The sequence below is a fragment of the Meleagris gallopavo genome, chromosome 5 (genome assembly GCF_000146605.3).
Source record: "Meleagris gallopavo isolate NT-WF06-2002-E0010 breed Aviagen turkey brand Nicholas breeding stock chromosome 5, Turkey_5.1, whole genome shotgun sequence".
Lineage (NCBI taxonomy): Eukaryota > Metazoa > Chordata > Aves > Galliformes > Phasianidae > Meleagris > Meleagris gallopavo.
In genome coordinates this window covers 58,082,860-58,099,153 of record NC_015015.2, presented here as the reverse complement: position 1 = coordinate 58,099,153, position 16,294 = coordinate 58,082,860, and the positions used below count along the sequence as shown (strand labels likewise).

At 45.8% G+C, this 16,294-nt stretch overlaps 2 protein-coding genes across 4 annotated transcripts in view; one reads left to right on the top strand and one right to left on the bottom strand.

Moving 5' to 3' along the window:
- The window catches only part of FANCM (FA complementation group M), a 61,860-nt gene extending 59,444 nt beyond the window's left edge, over nucleotides 1-2,416 (top strand). For all 3 annotated transcript variants that reach the window (XM_010712171.3, XM_010712173.3, XM_019616039.2), the window contains 3 exons: nucleotides 450-807; nucleotides 1,406-1,697; nucleotides 2,029-2,416. In XM_010712171.3, the coding sequence (XP_010710473.1) occupies nucleotides 450-807; nucleotides 1,406-1,697; nucleotides 2,029-2,176 (798 nt within the window). In that variant the 3' untranslated portion in view covers nucleotides 2,177-2,416. The remainder of the gene's footprint in view (nucleotides 1-449; nucleotides 808-1,405; nucleotides 1,698-2,028) is intronic.
- A 1,130-nt stretch (nucleotides 2,417-3,546) lies between these two features.
- Nucleotides 3,547-16,294, bottom strand: part of MIS18BP1 (MIS18 binding protein 1) — a 15,668-nt gene continuing 2,920 nt past the window's right edge. The window contains exons 3-15 of the mRNA XM_010712174.3: nucleotides 15,049-15,125; nucleotides 14,092-14,222; nucleotides 13,578-13,668; nucleotides 12,880-13,043; nucleotides 10,692-10,858; nucleotides 9,661-9,769; nucleotides 8,308-9,076; nucleotides 7,303-7,472; nucleotides 6,730-6,872; nucleotides 5,627-5,778; nucleotides 5,016-5,097; nucleotides 4,371-4,428; nucleotides 3,547-4,189 (exon numbers count right to left, since the gene is read on the bottom strand). Coding sequence (XP_010710476.1) covers nucleotides 4,092-4,189; nucleotides 4,371-4,428; nucleotides 5,016-5,097; nucleotides 5,627-5,778; nucleotides 6,730-6,872; nucleotides 7,303-7,472; nucleotides 8,308-9,076; nucleotides 9,661-9,769; nucleotides 10,692-10,858; nucleotides 12,880-13,043; nucleotides 13,578-13,668; nucleotides 14,092-14,222; nucleotides 15,049-15,125 — 2,211 coding nt within the window. The 3' untranslated portion in view covers nucleotides 3,547-4,091. The remainder of the gene's footprint in view (nucleotides 4,190-4,370; nucleotides 4,429-5,015; nucleotides 5,098-5,626; nucleotides 5,779-6,729; nucleotides 6,873-7,302; nucleotides 7,473-8,307; nucleotides 9,077-9,660; nucleotides 9,770-10,691; nucleotides 10,859-12,879; nucleotides 13,044-13,577; nucleotides 13,669-14,091; nucleotides 14,223-15,048; nucleotides 15,126-16,294) is intronic.

Sequence of the window (16,294 nt, the reverse complement as noted above, 5' to 3'; positions counted from 1 at the left end):
GACCTGCACACAGCAGGGGGTTGGGACTGGATGAGCACTGTGGGCCTTTGCAACCCAGGCCATTCTAGAATTCCTAAATGAAAACAGCCTGAGGCTGTATTCCCTACTCTTATGCTTTTCTGCTGCACCTCTGTCTCTTACATTATTCAGCTTTTGTTGAACTTTTCAGTGGCAGTGAACACTGCACGCTTTGTCATGCATGCTGCTCAGTAATTGGATTCTCAACTAATACAGGAGATTTTTTGTAGGGGATTGAAGTATTAATCTGAAATTGTTCTTGAGTTGCAATATCAGTAAGATCTTTAAAAAGCTTTTATTAATGGGACTTTTCCAAACTCCGTGGAATACAGTGCATGTTAAGTATCACTTTTGGGAACTGCATTTTCAGCTGGCATTCATTCTTTGTGCTTATCCTCCTGTAATGGCTCAGACACACTGTTGGTTTGCAGCATTTACAGCTGGGGAGCTCTGTGAAGAACACTGCTGGGAATGCTTCGGGTCCCACAAAGGTCTCTCCAGCTCTGCCCGACAGAGACACAGCGCTGTGTGTTCTGGTGGACAGCCGTGAGATCTCCTCTGGCACAGATGTCATCTCCTCCCTGAAGGCCGTCCATGGGGTGAAGGTCCAGGTCTGCTCGCTGGGCAGCAGCGATTACGTTGTCAGCAACCGCATGGCAGTGGAAAGGAAATTGCAGTCGGAGCTGCTGAGCTCTGTGAACAGGAGTAAGGTCACCCAGCGCATCCAGCGCCTGCAGAGCATGTTTGAGAGAGTGTGTGTGATCGTGGAGAAGGACAGGACCAAACCAGGTGGGTGTTCCCAGGGATGTGCTGATCTCTGCTCCAGGCAGGTCCACAGTGTAACTGTGGAACTGAAAATAGACTGAAAACTCTCCTGTAGGCTCTGTAGGAGTGCTAGATTCATAGGATCGCAAGCTGACCTAGATCCACAGAGATATTTAACTACTAATCAGTGATGCATTTTCATCAATTTTGTCCATCTCTTCTCACTACACTGCTTCTGGAGTGCTGCTCATTTATTACTGGACACAACCAAGTGCTTTCTTCTACATGATCCTATTATTTTCCTTTGTAGCTTTGTGAAACCTCTTCAGCTCTCCGTGCTGTTCTCTTTCCTTCCTTTACCATGGATGTGTTCCTCCTCTCCTAAGAATCTCTCCATACAATTTACATTTTCGCTGTTATTTCCTACCTCTCCCTCTCACATAACCCAGTCAGTCCTGTCCCACAGCTCTCCCAGCCTCCTTTCGTTTAGAAGCTTTCCATCTTCTTGGTTTTTGTGAGGTCTCAAAGCAGGGGGTCCTTGGGCTGCTTGCCCTTGTAAATGACTGTTTCACAGTAACGTAGCACTGAAATTGCACTGAGATTTTTGTATTGCCCCCTGCAGGGGAAACCTCGAGGTTCTTCCAGAGGACACAGCACTATGATGTTACACTGGCTGCGCTGCTCCAGGCCGGCATCCGGGTTCTGTTCAGCTCCTGCCAAGAGGAGACGGCGGTGCTGCTGAAGGAGCTGGCCCTGCTGGAGCAGAGGAAGAACGCTGCCATCCGTGTGCCTACAGAGGTGCAGGGCCACAAGCAGGAAATGCTCAACTTCTACCTGAGCATTCCCAACATCAGCTACCTGGCTGCTCTCAATATGTGCCACCACTTCAGCTCTGTGAGGACGATGGTCAACAGGTAACAGCAGGGCAGCACTCTGGGCTCTGGAGGCCTCACTTTCTCACTGTCTCATACTCAGGATGCTGGCTGTGCTGAATTCACTCCCCGAGCTCCCCCAGTTCCCATCTCCAGCTCTGTGCTGTTCCTCATGGACCTCGATCTCTTCATGCTCTGGCTATCAATGAGCTCTGCTTCCACCTCTCTGCTGCTGCGCCCTTCCCTTCCCTTTCACAGCACTCTCCCGGGCTGCGCTCGCTCTGCTCTGCTCCCCAAGCGGCTCAGGCCGTCCCTGCTGTGTCCTCACAGCCACCCCTCACCCCGGGCTCCGTGTCCCTGTGCTCTCTTGCAGCTCCCCCTCAGACATCGCTGCTGGTGCCCAGGTGAGCCTGCAGCGCGCAGAGGAGACATTCCGCTACCTGCGCTACGGCTTCGACACACAGATGCTGCCTGAGAGCCTCTGTGCCAAGGGGAAGAGCAACACTGCCACCAGGAGCTGAGTGGGACACGGGGCTGCTGAGAGCCTCGGGCTGCTCTGTCAAGTGCACTTTACTGAGTTTACAGTCGCTGTAAAATATGTAAATAAATCCTCGGAGAAACAGTGGGGTTTGGGGCACAGAGACTGTCTAACAGGGAAGGAGAGCACAGTTACTTTCCCTGCTCTGATGGATGAGTGGTGGTACCACAGTGCCTAAAAATCATCTCAGCGCTGCTGTCCTGCTGGTGGTGCCTGCTTTGCACAGATCACAGAGCAGTTACAGAGGTTACAGCTGGCACGGATGGAACCAGGGCAGTAAGTACCCAGCTTCATTGGACCACTGCACAACTGGGGGGAGAAGCCCTCACAGCCCACAGCCCCAGCCCTGCCACAGGCTGGGTGCCCCCAGCTGCCCCATCCATGGCACCTCCAGGGATGGATGCCCACAGCTCAGGGCGGTGCTGGAGCCTCAGCAGAAGTGCCCTGCTGTAGCAGTGTGTGCTGTCACACAGCAGCTGGCTGCAGCCACTCGCAGGGACATCCTGCCCTTGAGGCACAGAGGGCTCAACAGGAGCTAGAGCAACTGGAAGAAGGCTCACCTTTAACTTCTTTTCCCTTTCACCAGCAATTTTTCCTTTGTTTCCTTTGGAGGCAGGGAAGTGGAGCTGTACTCACACATGCTGCAAGGTCCAGTGGTGCCAATGAGCTGAAAAGGGTGAGCGCTGCCCTCCTTTGCTCCCGGCCCACTGCTCTGTGCAGGGATTGCTCCTCGGGTTCCCATGGTGTTATTTCCCCCCTCTCCCCATAAGGAATACCCCCAAGCTGCTCCCTGCCACGTCCAGCTGACTGAAGTCCTGCAGTAGGAAGGAATAGGGCAGGCAGAGCCCCTTACTCACAATTCACAGCATCAATTAAGGCCATATGAATAATTATGGCAGAAATTCAAGCAAAGCTTTCTTATCTGCACGGGAATTACTCACAGGCTTCACTCCACCTTGCCTTTACAGTGTGAGATTTTCACATCAGACATACGTGGTGCTGCTGGGATGGTACTGTGCCCATTGTCACCAATTGCAGCAGTGACAGACGGACAGCAAAAGCTGCTCCCCCCAGGAAGGTAAACCTGTCCCCATCTCCATGCATGCAGAGGGCTCTCATATTTTCTAGGAAAGATAAAGCTGAAGAGCTCAGCAGCTGCTTTCAAAGCAGCTCAGCCCAAATTTAAGTCCTGCAAATTTATTTCAGAACACATGAAGGTTTTCCCAGTAAGGAGGAGGCAGAAAGGGGCACCCAGCAGCTCAGGCATGGGGCCCAGAGTGTGACAGCCTGCAGTGTAAGTTCCTGAGCTGAAGAACTACAAATTATTTTTTCCTGTTACCTCCCAGGCAGAGAAAAGAGATGCTCAAAGCTTTATTCTTCTGTACTACACTAAAAGTACTGAGCATTGCTGACAGGGGACAGGAAGCAGTATTTTAGAAGTGCTTACATATAACAGTCCCTACTAATTTCAGGCCACTGCTTCTCTAAGAGCTCATAAAACTGCTGCTACATTCATGTTAAAAAAAATTCTCAGCAAAGTATAAAGCACTTTCAATTCATTACAAACTGTGTTATTAAAAAAGTACTGTACAGCAATATTTCTAGATTTTATCTTAGAGTGAACCCATTATGGGAGTACATTTCTGCCTTCAGCAGGAGAAACATGGCAAAGGAAGGGGGAACCTGAGCAAGGAAGTTCCACTTTGTACACAGGAGAAGCCATCCTCAGTGCTGAGCAGCACCCAGCTCACAACGTGCTGCAACCACAGCTCCACTGCAGGCCAAGTCAGTCAAAATGAGCTTCAAGCAGGAACACAGGAGCACATCAGAGGTGGCTGAAGCTCCTCCTTTGGCTTTTTTATACAAGTTCATAAATACTAAATAAAACCTCCAAAAGTTCAAACAGAAAAATAGGAATCTTCCTGTTCTTCATCTGACGTACCATCTGCTGCCTCAGCCACAAAGAGCTTCCCTACAGCAGGGCTCTGCTGCGCTTCTGCAATATGAAAAACGGGGGGGAGAGCATCAGTGTGTGTGCCTGAGCTGGCAAGGCACTTCAGAAAGTCCTGAGAGAAACACAGGATGCTGAAAAATTACTCAGTGCAGATGTGAACACCACACAGCAGCAGCGTGAAGGTGAGTAAAGCCGACGTGAAGGAGAAACAAAACACACTTACTTTTAGCAAAGGTGAACTTGGTTCTGCTCGAAGCTGGTGTGCCATGCAAAGTGCCAGCCTGCCAAAAAGGAAAAGTCTGCACTCAGAGCAGTGACAGCACCATGGGAAAGGGGAACATTTGGGGGGTGGAGGGGAGGGAAGGAACAGGCACAGCATTCCATCAGAATACAGCTGCCCTACTGCTACGCCACATTTTCACACAAGATTTAAAGTGCTCATCTACCAAAATCTTTGGCTAAACCTGTGGCATTGTTCTGCTTCTGGGATCACAGCTGTTCATGGAAGAGGCAGAACTACCAAGGCAAGGACAGGAAAGGAACACAAATTCAGGGTGCAAGGTGAGGAGTCCCACTTCCTTCCCCGTGTACAGGAAAAAGATAGCAGGAAATTTAAAGCATCAGAAAGGTCTCAGAACCCAAAAGCAAATACAGACCCTGAAAAAGACAGCCTATCTGATCAAGACAATAAATTCTAATAGAAGTAACTTTTCTCCGAAATACGTAGATACAAAACCCAGAAGTTTGGTGTCAGTCAAGAGGGGTCCTGGTTCCTTCTGTGCTCACACTCTGTGAGCCAGGGATCCTCCTGCTTGGCAGAACCTTCACTGTTTCAAGGTGGAACTCATAGTCAGGAAGCCAGCATTACCTGCTGCTTCTTCACTTTGTCCCAACTGCTCCTGCAGCCCTGAGTTTTCTGCATCCTGAACACGTGTCTGTCGCAGTCCTTCCTGCAAGCATCAAAAACAAGTCAGTGTCAGTGGTGTGCTCTGCTCAGGGCATCAGCTGGCTACAGCTGCAGCCAGCACACACACAGTCCTAATGCAGAAAGAAAATTAGCAGGGCCATTAAAAACAGTTGTTGGCCAATTAAATACAGCAACAGTTCCTGGAGTATGACTCAGTGCAGAAGTGTTTAATTAAATCTTGTGCTAGAACTCATAATGCAAAATATCAGACAAAAAGCTTTACCATCTTCCCAGAATGTTCATTAACCATTATATGAAAATGCCACTTCTCACTAAAGAGGGTGCCAGTTTATTCCAAAAAAGCCTGAAGCTTTATTGCCAGTGTTTTTAGTTGCCCACTTGAGGAGCTCAAACAGCACCCGCTGTCAAATGGAAGTTTTCTCTAAACAAATACCTTAAGGCCTGCAGCATTTATTCTGCATACTGGAGGTTAATCCCGAGAGTCATCTTTCTCAGAAGACAAGAAATGAGAAAGGAAAGCATAAGCAAGGAACAGCAGCACGAGTTCCCACCTGTTGATAGGGCCCAGCATACCAGGGCTGATGTGCTCACACTGAGGTGTTTTGGCCAGAGGGAAGATAGCTGAGGAAGGTGTGATTGGGTTGTTTGTAAGAGCGAAGTCATCATCATCATCATCATCATGGCTTCCCAGGAACGTTGGCAACTACAAAGACACACCAGAGCACTCAATGATCCGCCCTTTTTCCAAGTCTACTTAAGAGGCCTCTCACCACTCTGCCTGAGAGCCATCACAGCCAGCAGCTGCACCTCAGCTGTACCCCTGTTCCCCACACTGAGCAGTTCCAGGCTTTGTTCTCTCCTCAGTAGGCACTCTCTCCCCATCCCTTTGCTCACTGCAGTTGCTTTTCCTGACTCCACTATACACCCTTCTCGAGATGCAGACAGCAGCAGAGGACACAGTATGCTGAATGCAGGTATGTGAGGAGTCCACAGGGCAGCCAGCCAACAGCTTGGTCTGACTTCTGCACTCCTGCCACCATTTTGCTGCCCCTTTTTTGGTTACTACTATGTATTAAAAGAAAAAAGTCTGATTAAAATTGCAGGCTCAGAGCTGACCATTACTTCTCAGGAAGAAGATTACAGGATTCTTGGGGAACTTGCAGTCCTTCCATTTTGAAGGGAGAGGAGAGCTGAAAAGGTTCAGAGAGGAGCAGCACACCATCAAAAACACGGATGAACTTCCGTCATCTTGGAAGTCTTGGGCATGGATGCATTGATTCTTTCATGGCCAGTCTGCACAGATTTGTCACAGGAATTTCGTTGCACAGTGCAGTCTATAGAAAGCACGGAAGCTACCATGCCTACATTATGACATTTCAGTGAGCCATGTGTTCCTCTGCTTTTGGATGAGTACCAGATTAAGGCTCGTGCATTACTAAGTGGAGCCAGTTTGGACAGACAACAGCAGGAAGTCATGTTCCACCTTCTCACTCTCAGCAATCAAAGTACTGCAAAAATGAATCAGGTGGGTAAACCTCACCTCCCCAAACCACAATCTCATGCTGCTGGCACTGAACAAGCTGACTGTAGCACACCCTTGAATCACCAGTCAGAAAAGCACGTGGATACAGACAGCTTTTCCAGATTTACTTACCCTCACTCTTCTATTTTGAAAGGGTGTAGCAGTGAAAACATCATCATGGTCGTCCTTTGGCAAATTGTCCAGGAAATCTCTCATCTGCTGCTTTCTTTTGAAGGTTCCCACTTTGGCAGTTATTGCAACTGGCTCTGTCTTATCTACGTGAATCCAAGCATTACTTTTTTTAAGACAGTAATTACAGAGATGCCCTCGCCTCCATTGCCAACCCTTAAATGAGGTCTGGGAAGGGGAGGATCCTGGCTCCACTCCTTCCATCACTCAGTGCACTGCATGCACCTGAGCTCCCCTGGGCTGGCCCTGCCTTCACACCAGGTGCTCCATCACTGCTTCAGGCTGCGACTCAGCATTTCTGCTACAACATCCCTCAAGCTCTGCAACAAACCTTTGCAAGTGTAGAAGATAACCTCCTTTGCTACAGGACTCCAATCCGAGCACAATAAAACAAAGAATTGCTTATTGCTTATTTATCAGGTGTGTGTGTGCTTATGGCTGCATCTCCCATTATACAGTAAAAAACAAATTTCAAACGTAAAGACCAAATTATACTCAGAACCAAGTGGTCAGTACCTTTCTGTTCTGGCTTTCCTGACGTGGTTTTCTTTGTGGCAGGTCTTTTGGAAGTTTTTGCCTGCTCTTCTGTGTATTTCTGATGGCAATCCTCAGCAGAACGAGACCCGACAGCCATCGCCACCTCCACCCAGAAACCATTCTTGTGCTTTGGAAACGAAGCCACTGCCCTGCCAAGAGAACAGAAAACCACAGCCTTCCTCAGACAGGAGAACCTGTGCTGCACTGCCATGCACCTGAGACTAACAGTGTGTCCAAGTGCCAGCGTGCACTGCTGGGGAGACCTGGTATGCAGAAGGCACCAGAGGCACTGCAACATGCAGCTGTTTATCTGAATGCCTGTTACACGGTGCTCATCATCCTTATAAAGTAAAAAATATAGCCAAACCTGGCTATTTTCTAACACTCTGTGTATATTAAACACTGCCCAGTAGCTAATTAAGTAATTGTCCAATGTGTTCATTGAATATTCTCCTGTTGGTCTCCCCTCCACAAAATCTAAATACACAAACACAAGATGGTTAGTGTTTTATTCCGTTAGGGAAGAGAACATATTACCACTTTTACTGTCTATATATCAGTACTCCTGTAATACATTTTAACATGTGTTTTTCAGCTTTGTTCATAGAGATGTCTATCTCACAAAAAAGCAGGCATATTTGGAAAGCAGTGGAGGAGCACTGAACCACCAAATTGCAGCTGCTAACTGTGCTCCTCTCACTCTGCACTACATGGAAGAGGTGAGGGCTGCTGCAAGCTCACACACCACAGCTACTGCAGGAAATACTTGCCTGCTTTATTCTACTGTTCTTTCATTTGTAAGCCAAAAGTATTTTGTAAGAGGGAGTTAAAGCAAAAGGAAATTTTAAATAACGTGAGGCTGCTTCAAAACCAAAACCCTGAAAAATCCAAATTCAGACCACCAGCCAAACACTCCAGTACCCGAATTATGCCTCCTGGTATCTGAGATAGGCTTTGCCCTCTGAAGACAAGGGAACCACTTGCCTGTGCAGCTTCTGCAGTTCCTTTTGAGACCAGTCATCGGCTGCCTTTGAAAAAAAAGCGACAGTTTTGTGCACCTTATCCCCCTTGGATTCACTTGGTTTTGCTGCTGAAGGCTTGGCAATATGATTAACACCACCGTTTGCTTTTTTATTGGATACTTCTGATCTCTTTTCCTTTGTGTGATATTCCTCACCAGAAGAGGTTTCTTCTTCGGAGGAATCAGAACTGTCAATGAAGGCAGGTATCCTTTGCCTCAGCTGCATAGAATGGGAGGCAGCAGGGCACTGTGCGACTGCCTGGCGTTCGCTCGACACCTCACTTGTGCTGCCCTGCAGCCTTTCACAGGCAGACGAAGATTCAGAGTTTTGAATCTCTTTTGGCAAAAAAGGTTTCTTTTTCCTTTTGACAGTCAATTGGATGTAGTCACTGGATTCCTCTTCCCCATCTTTGCTTGAGGATTCCTCTGGTAAAGGCTTACCATGACAAGGCTTTCTGGCTGACCTTAAGGAGTACATGTTCTGACCTGTAGTCGCTTCTCCATATTCTTTTCCTGTCTTCTCTTTTCTTGTTCCTGTGTTTCTGCTATTACAGTTATGCTTGTTTGCATCTTCAGTATTTAAGCGAGTCCCCTTATTGGAAAACCATGTTTTAATTTTATTAATATCACTTGCACGATCACTTTCATCATCTGAAATAAAGCGCCTGGCCTCTCTGCTTTCCGTGGACGTGGCTTTGTTTTTAGTACTCACTCTTTTTTCTTCACTTTTCCCTGAAAGAGATGATGTCAGTATATCACACACTTAAGGTAAATCATTACTGTAGTCTGATAGGCGAGCAGCACCGAAAATACTCGCACTTCCAACTCAGAACAGCATGAAGCCAGCTCTGAGCAGTGGATTTAGACTGAACAAATGCTCCTCCTTCAGCTTAGAGGGAGCACAGCCAGCAGCAGGCAGGGTCCTTCGTGCATAGGAGCCTTCCAGTACTTGCACTCTTTGTTCCCACGGGGGAATGTTGGCCTAGGCAGTTCCCCCAGTTGCACACATCAGGCATATGGAGATCCAAAGTATAGGAGCAGAAACTTAAATAAAATTCATAACCACTTTGATTTCTGGACAGAAATGTTCATGTCCCCATGCTGTACCAAAGAAGCAGTTTACAAACAACTCTGAGCTGTGAAACTGGCCATCAGTGTTACTCTGCTAATTCTTCACAGAAGTGAATGATAATCAAAGATTATCAAATAAATAAATTGCTTGCATCAGCCAGACACTGCCATGCTGCTGCAGCACCCAGCTCAGCATCCACTCAATAACTTTGAAGAGAACAAGCAAAAACTTCTTTTTTTCTTACCTTTATCTTGGCTTTTTGTTTTTTCTTCCACTGTCTTTGTTGAATCCTTTTTTTCCTTCATCTTAGAGAGCGAACTGGTCTTTCTTTTAGGTTTTTCAGTACTATACATCTTCAAAATAAAACAATTTAATCTAAACTTCTGCTAGAGCTTACATATCAAGCCTACCGACGCCAGCTCTGAAAAAGCCAAACGTTTACAGGATGGGTAGAGTTAAGACTCCTGCATTACTCAGAATCTATTCAGTGCTGTCTGATGCACACAGGTGCTCATATGAGTGCCTGTGACTAAGGCAACTTCACCAGACTCCCACTCCATTCTCTAACAGTTAAAATCTCAAAAGCCAGGACCCTCTGGTGAATCGGACGCATCCACACTGCTGGAGCTGCTGACAAGAGTTAGTATGCTCCCTGTGCATGTGGTCAATTAATCTCAAGGAAAAAACAGCTGCTGAAAAGAATGCTGCCTTCCTTCACACACACTTCCCTCATCACAGTACCATCAGAGTTGCTTGAAGCGTCGTAATAAATGAGAATAACCCACCCCAATCAAAACTGAGGTGGGGGTGGACAGACCCATGTGTAAGAAATGAGGAAACATCTGCTCCTAATGAATATGAAACTACACAGAAACGGGAAAGCTGAGAACAGTAGAGATAATGTAAAACCCTGCCTTCAGCCCTGACGTCCCTTGTGAGCTTAGCCATGCTGGCAGGGACCTGATGTTACACTGCAGGAAGTGTTTTACTTGGGAACCAAAGCAGTACCTCTGCACAACTTCCTGACCTTCCAGAACATCCCATTTTTTCCTGAAGGAATCATATATTGTCTCAGCTTCTCGTGCAACAATTACTTGATCATTCAGAGACTTTTTTTTTCTGCTTTAAAATGTTTTTATTACGTTCCCAAAACATTCTGCCTCGTCAGGCACTCGTTAGAGCAGCCTGTCAGTTTAACGCACACCAAAGTTGCTGATGTATTTACCACTATACTTTACAGAAATGTATAACTCACAACGTGCAAAGGACACTCACCATGCTCAGATAATCTGTCCCACCTTTCTGTATCGTAACGTTTAGATCCTGATCCACAAACTCACGCTCCCCACACCAGAAGCTGAGCGGTGGTTTGACCAGACGGCCGCTCCGAGTGTAGGTCCCACTGGAGCCATTCAGTGCAGGTTTGTGGTTTGGTGTTTGATCTACAAGAAAAACAGCAAGTTTCAGTTCTGCCCAAATGTCCCATTGAAAACTCACCATCACACACTTCACAAGCACAAAAGTGATGTTGTACTTAAATCTGTGAAATTAGAATCACGGAACTGCTCAGGTTGGAAAAGACCTCCAAGATCAAGACCAACCACAACCCAAACATACTTAGGGTCCAGAGCAGGGCCACAAAGATGATCAGAGGCTGCAGCACCTCCCCTACAAAGACAGGCTGAGGGAGCTGGGCTTGTTCAGCCTGGAGAAGAGAAGCTGTGGGGTGACCTCAGTGCAGCCTTCAGTACCTAAAGGGAGCCTATAAACAGGAGGGGAATCAACTCTTGGAAAGGGGAGATAACAGCAGGACAAGGGGAAATGGTTTGAAGCTGAGGGAGGGCAGATTTGAGTTGGATGTGAGGGGGAAGTTGTTTGCTGTGAGAGTGGTGAGGTGCTGGAACAGCTGCCCAGAGAGGCTGTGGATCCCCGTCCATCCCTGGAGGTGTTCAAGGCCAGGTTGGATGGGGCCCTGGGCAGCCTGGGCTGCTGTGAGATGTGGAGGTTGGTGGCCCTGCATTGGTGGGGGGTTGGAGCTTCGTGATCCTTGAGGTCCCTGCCGACCCGGGCCGTTCTGTCATTCTGTGATACTACTCTAAAACTTGCACGGATGATAAGGAAAATGCAGATGTACCACAAAGTAATGATGCTCTTTTACAAGCATGCAGGTTAGAAATAAGCATATTTGAACAAGACTGAAATAATCGTCTTCATGAATTATAAACCACATCACTGTGAACCTTTAGCTTTGCTATGAAGAACTTTAAAGTCACAGAGAATAGCAGTGATAAAAGCTGTCACACTGAGCAAACCTTCATAGTAATGAAAAAATAGAAAAGCAGTTATTATAGTAAGAGCAACACAACCTGATGACAGTACCAACAGTTTGCAAGTCCTGCTGGAGCCTATGACAAGATATAGAAATGAAGTTAAAAATCAGAAGCTTTTAGTGTCCCTAATGAAGTTTGCATTACAAGGCAAAGAAAAAAAATGTTGGCCATTGGGTTGTGGCTTCACAGTTGTTTCCTTTGGAAAGAAAGCCAAAGAAGGTCATTCTTCCACAACCATTCAAACCATGCCCAATGCTTGTTAGCACATCACTCTCTATTCCTCAGCTCTGGCAATAAACCATTAAGAAGCCATAAAACAAACCTGCTGCAGGAACAGATTCAAGGAAGGAGTTAAAATCAAGCCAGCCAGAAAAGGGTGCAGGCCAACATTGCATGGGAGTCCCAAGAACGGAGCCTGGAGAGACTCAATCCCACATACATCCCAGAATGATCGATAAGAGCATGATATGCAACACAGCATCCAGGAAAAACTTCAGTCAAGTTTGCTGCCTGAAAAAACAGCTCTGGAGCCACTGGTGTCAGCTTCTACAGACCCAACCAGGCTCCTGCTGCCTTCCCAGAGTGATTCCTCAGAAGAGACTCCAAACAACATCTATTTTTTGTACATCAGCAAACCAGAACATGAATAAGCCACTGCTCCTCATTATTGCAGTTCATGCAAACACAAAGAACAACTTTCACAATTAGTTTGTTGTATTTTCCACACAGCCTGAAATTACAAAACAAAACAAGATATCCTTTGCTGGGAAAAAGCTTTAAAAAGATAGGACAAGGGGGAATTGTTTTAAACTGAGACAGAGGTTTAGGTTGGATATGAGGAGGAAGTTTTTCAGCCAGAGGGTGGTGAGGCACTGGAACAGGTTGCCCAAGGAGGCTGTGGATGCCCCATCCCTGCAGGCATTCAAGGCCAGGCTGGATGTGGCTCTGGGCAGCCTGGGCTGCTGGTTGGCGACCTGCACACAGCAGGGGGTTGGAACTGGGTGAGCATTGTGGGCCTTTGCAACCCAGGCTGTTCTACGGCTCTATGAAAACAACAAATAACAAAGCCACCAAACCCAAACCATCACAAGCTATCCATTTCTTCTCTAGAGAAAAAGATTACCAAGACTCACAAGTGTGTTCATCTTTCCTTGGTAACACTTCATACGTAGTGTTCCTTGTTTCACGTTTCCTTACATCTCTTGCTGAGTCTTCTGCACTTTCCGCCTCATCTGTATCCACCATTGAGTCAATCTCGTCATTTCTATCCTCACCAATCCTTTTTTTGTGTTCTTTCCTAATGATTTAGAGATTAAGAAAAAAATAATAGTAAAGACCCAAAGCAGTTACCCTTTAACAAAAGACCTATGTAGACTCAAAGTCTTCTCTCCATCCCAGCAACAGCCCAAGAGCATAGTGCAGCTCTACTCACAGAGTAGCTAAATAGTGGCATGGTTCAAGCCACTGAATCAGCAATGCCCTTCACTTGTGCTGATCCCATGCATCTCAACAAAAACAATCCAAAGCAGTGTAATGAAGAAGTGTAAGAGGCTGAGGCCCTGGGCAGCCTGGGCTGCTGTGAAATGTGGAGGTTGGTGGCCCTGCCTGTGGTGGGGGGTTGGAGCTCCATGATCCTTGAGGTCCCTTCCAACCCGGGCCATTCTGTGATTCTGTGAGGAGGTTATTCTTCCAACAAAGCAACCAGAATTTGCCTGAATCAAAGTCTCCATAAACACATCTACAATCTTTTATCTTTCATTAGTGCAATATCCTTAAAAATCAACTAATACTTGGGAGAGTATTACAATTAAACAATTTCCAAAGGAATTACCTTCTTAATTCCTTGAGTAACTCCTCAATGTATTCCTTCCACCTTTTGGAAAACCCAAACATAAATCTTTTGATGAACTGATAGGAAAATCCTGTGTGAAACAGAAGTGGCATTAACGATAGCTGAGCAATATTTTTAATCAGGAAATGTAGAAACACCACTCAGTCTGATCCGTTTGTAAGCACTCAGAAACTCACTAACATCTTAAACATCAGAGAGACAGACTTTCCCAGTTTGAAAGAACTGTGTATGTCATGGTAAAGTGAACCGAGGGCCACAGGATGCAGACATCAGCAAGTGAAGATGGCATTCCAGTTTTTGGGAGCCAGCACCAGAAGCCTGTCCAGCACTGATGGACTGGGCAAAGCTCCCAGCTCCATTCAAAGCTACCAGAAGTGCTGATACCCCCTGAGCCCAGACTGCAGAATAACACAAACATTCACTTTGGCAGTATGTGCAAGTTAGCAGAAAGCAGACATAATTCTAAAGCCCTCCTTAAGAATGATCTTCTTACCTTCTTTTCTCATCCAAACAGAATCTATATGTCCCTGTAGCAAGTAGATATTGCCAGATGATGTTTTAACTTGGTTGTATGCTACACGTTCTACAACTGCATTACTATGCCACAACATATCCTTCATATCTCTAAGAAAAGATAAATAATATTAACAACACACACACACACACACAAAAAAAAGAACACAATTTTCATAAAAGGAGGAATTTAAAACAAGGAATTGTTATCCTGTATCAGTGTAAGAGTGCTACCCATGTGATGAGTCAGACAGACACTGGTAGGATGTGCTGGGTTTTCCTTTCTTAGCTTGGAAGATTTTCTGGACCTCTCATTTAATATTTGGACAGGAAATAAAACAAGCTTGCCACTGCTGCAAGTGTTCATCACAGAACATGCCAGGCATTAGGCTGCAAAACCAAAGTAGACTAAAGGACTCCACTGAGCTCCACGTTGCAATGATACCCTCATGGATGTTGTAGAGGTGCTATTATACAAGTCCAGTTTAAGTCCTCCCTGGGAGTATTTTATTTCTTGCCTTCCTATTTAAAAGACAATAACTGAAGAAGGAGCTCCAGTCCATGCAAAAATTAGCGATTAACAAGTGTTTGGGGGACCTCTCAATGAGAAATAAAAGTGAGTATTAATGTAAAAAGAATCTGTGTGGAATGTTTTTAAGTATACTTTTGTAGCAGTAAACAACAGACTGGGCTACAGAGCAGCACTAAGGGCAAACAGCCCAAATGCTGAACTGCCTCATTTGCCACAAACAACAGAACTCTCTTCAGACTTTCAGGCAGCAGAACTGAGTGGAACTGATTCTAACAGCTACCAACATATTGCAAGACCACGAGGTCATCACCACATCTCAAAGGACGGTACCAGCTTTAGGGCTCAGATGTTGAAAACCCTCCAACGTGCTTTGCATTGCATTTAAACCAGAAATTTTTGTCTTACTTTCGTTTTCCTTCGATGCACACTGCAGTGTTACCGCTCATCACTTTAATGCGCCAGCTGGAAAGGCAGATTCTTTTCTGTGGGGAAAAAAAGATCAGATCTGCCATGGTTCTTATATCAGATTAAGCCATATAACATTGCCAATGTGCTGGCAAAGTAGAAACTAACTCCTGTGTACCTTGAGAATCTATTTAGGCATCATCTTCCAGACCAAAAAAACCTGAAAACAGCCATTAAGTGCATAAATGCAGAATCACAAGCAAGTTGGATCACAGTGCAGAATACACAAATTTCAAACAAACACTTTGAGTAACTTAGCATTGGCTTTTAGAAGACAAACTCATTGGCCAGGGCTCCTAGCAAACCCAAAAAGCCCTCCTCAGAAAGCACCACCAGCACAACCGTCCCTCTTACATACCATCAGTCCTCGAAGTACTGCTCACAAAAACAAGTTATCATGAAAAAATAAAGTTATTAGCCACGTTATTACTAAAATTCAGGAGGACATTAAAATGACTGTATGCAATACTAAAAACTGCTGGCACATTCACTGTGCACAACCTTCGTATTTTAAGAGACCATTTTGGGCTGAAATGTCTCAGGGGTACCACAAAAACACAGCTCCTGGGGAGACCCTAGGCTCAGCTTCACAACACACTGCTTTCCTCCAGATCTAGTCAGCAAGTTCTAAGTACTACCAAGTGCTTATTGAAGTGAAAATTCTAACTGCAAACTAAACTTCTAGGAAAAGATTCTTGCCTCCCATAACATTAGTTTGGATATTCTGGCAGTAAACCCAAGATTTCCACCTCACTATCAAATACAGAGAGATCCAGTTATCTCAAGGACCACCTAGCCTACAGCTAGGAATTATCTTCCCTCCTCCTCTCAGCTTTGCCTATACATCCAAGAGCTGAATGTGACATCACACCAGAGTAGGGCAGTGAGCATATATAATTCATTTCACAGAAAATCCCTTCAAGCTGAGAGCTCTTTGAGCCCAGACTGCAGCTTGTGAATACTAAAGGAAAAAGCCTTCTTTTATACAAACCAACCAAACCTTTGTCTGGGAAAAAAAATGAAGTCTTCTGAGAGGAAAATATTTACCACTACAGTCTGTGGAGGTTTTACACTGCTCAGCTCCACCATGCCACTCTCTCACTCCCCCACCTCAAAAAAACAGGGGGAAAACAAATGGTGAAAGAAGGCTCATGGGCTGAACTAAACAACAGCTTAATTTAATTAA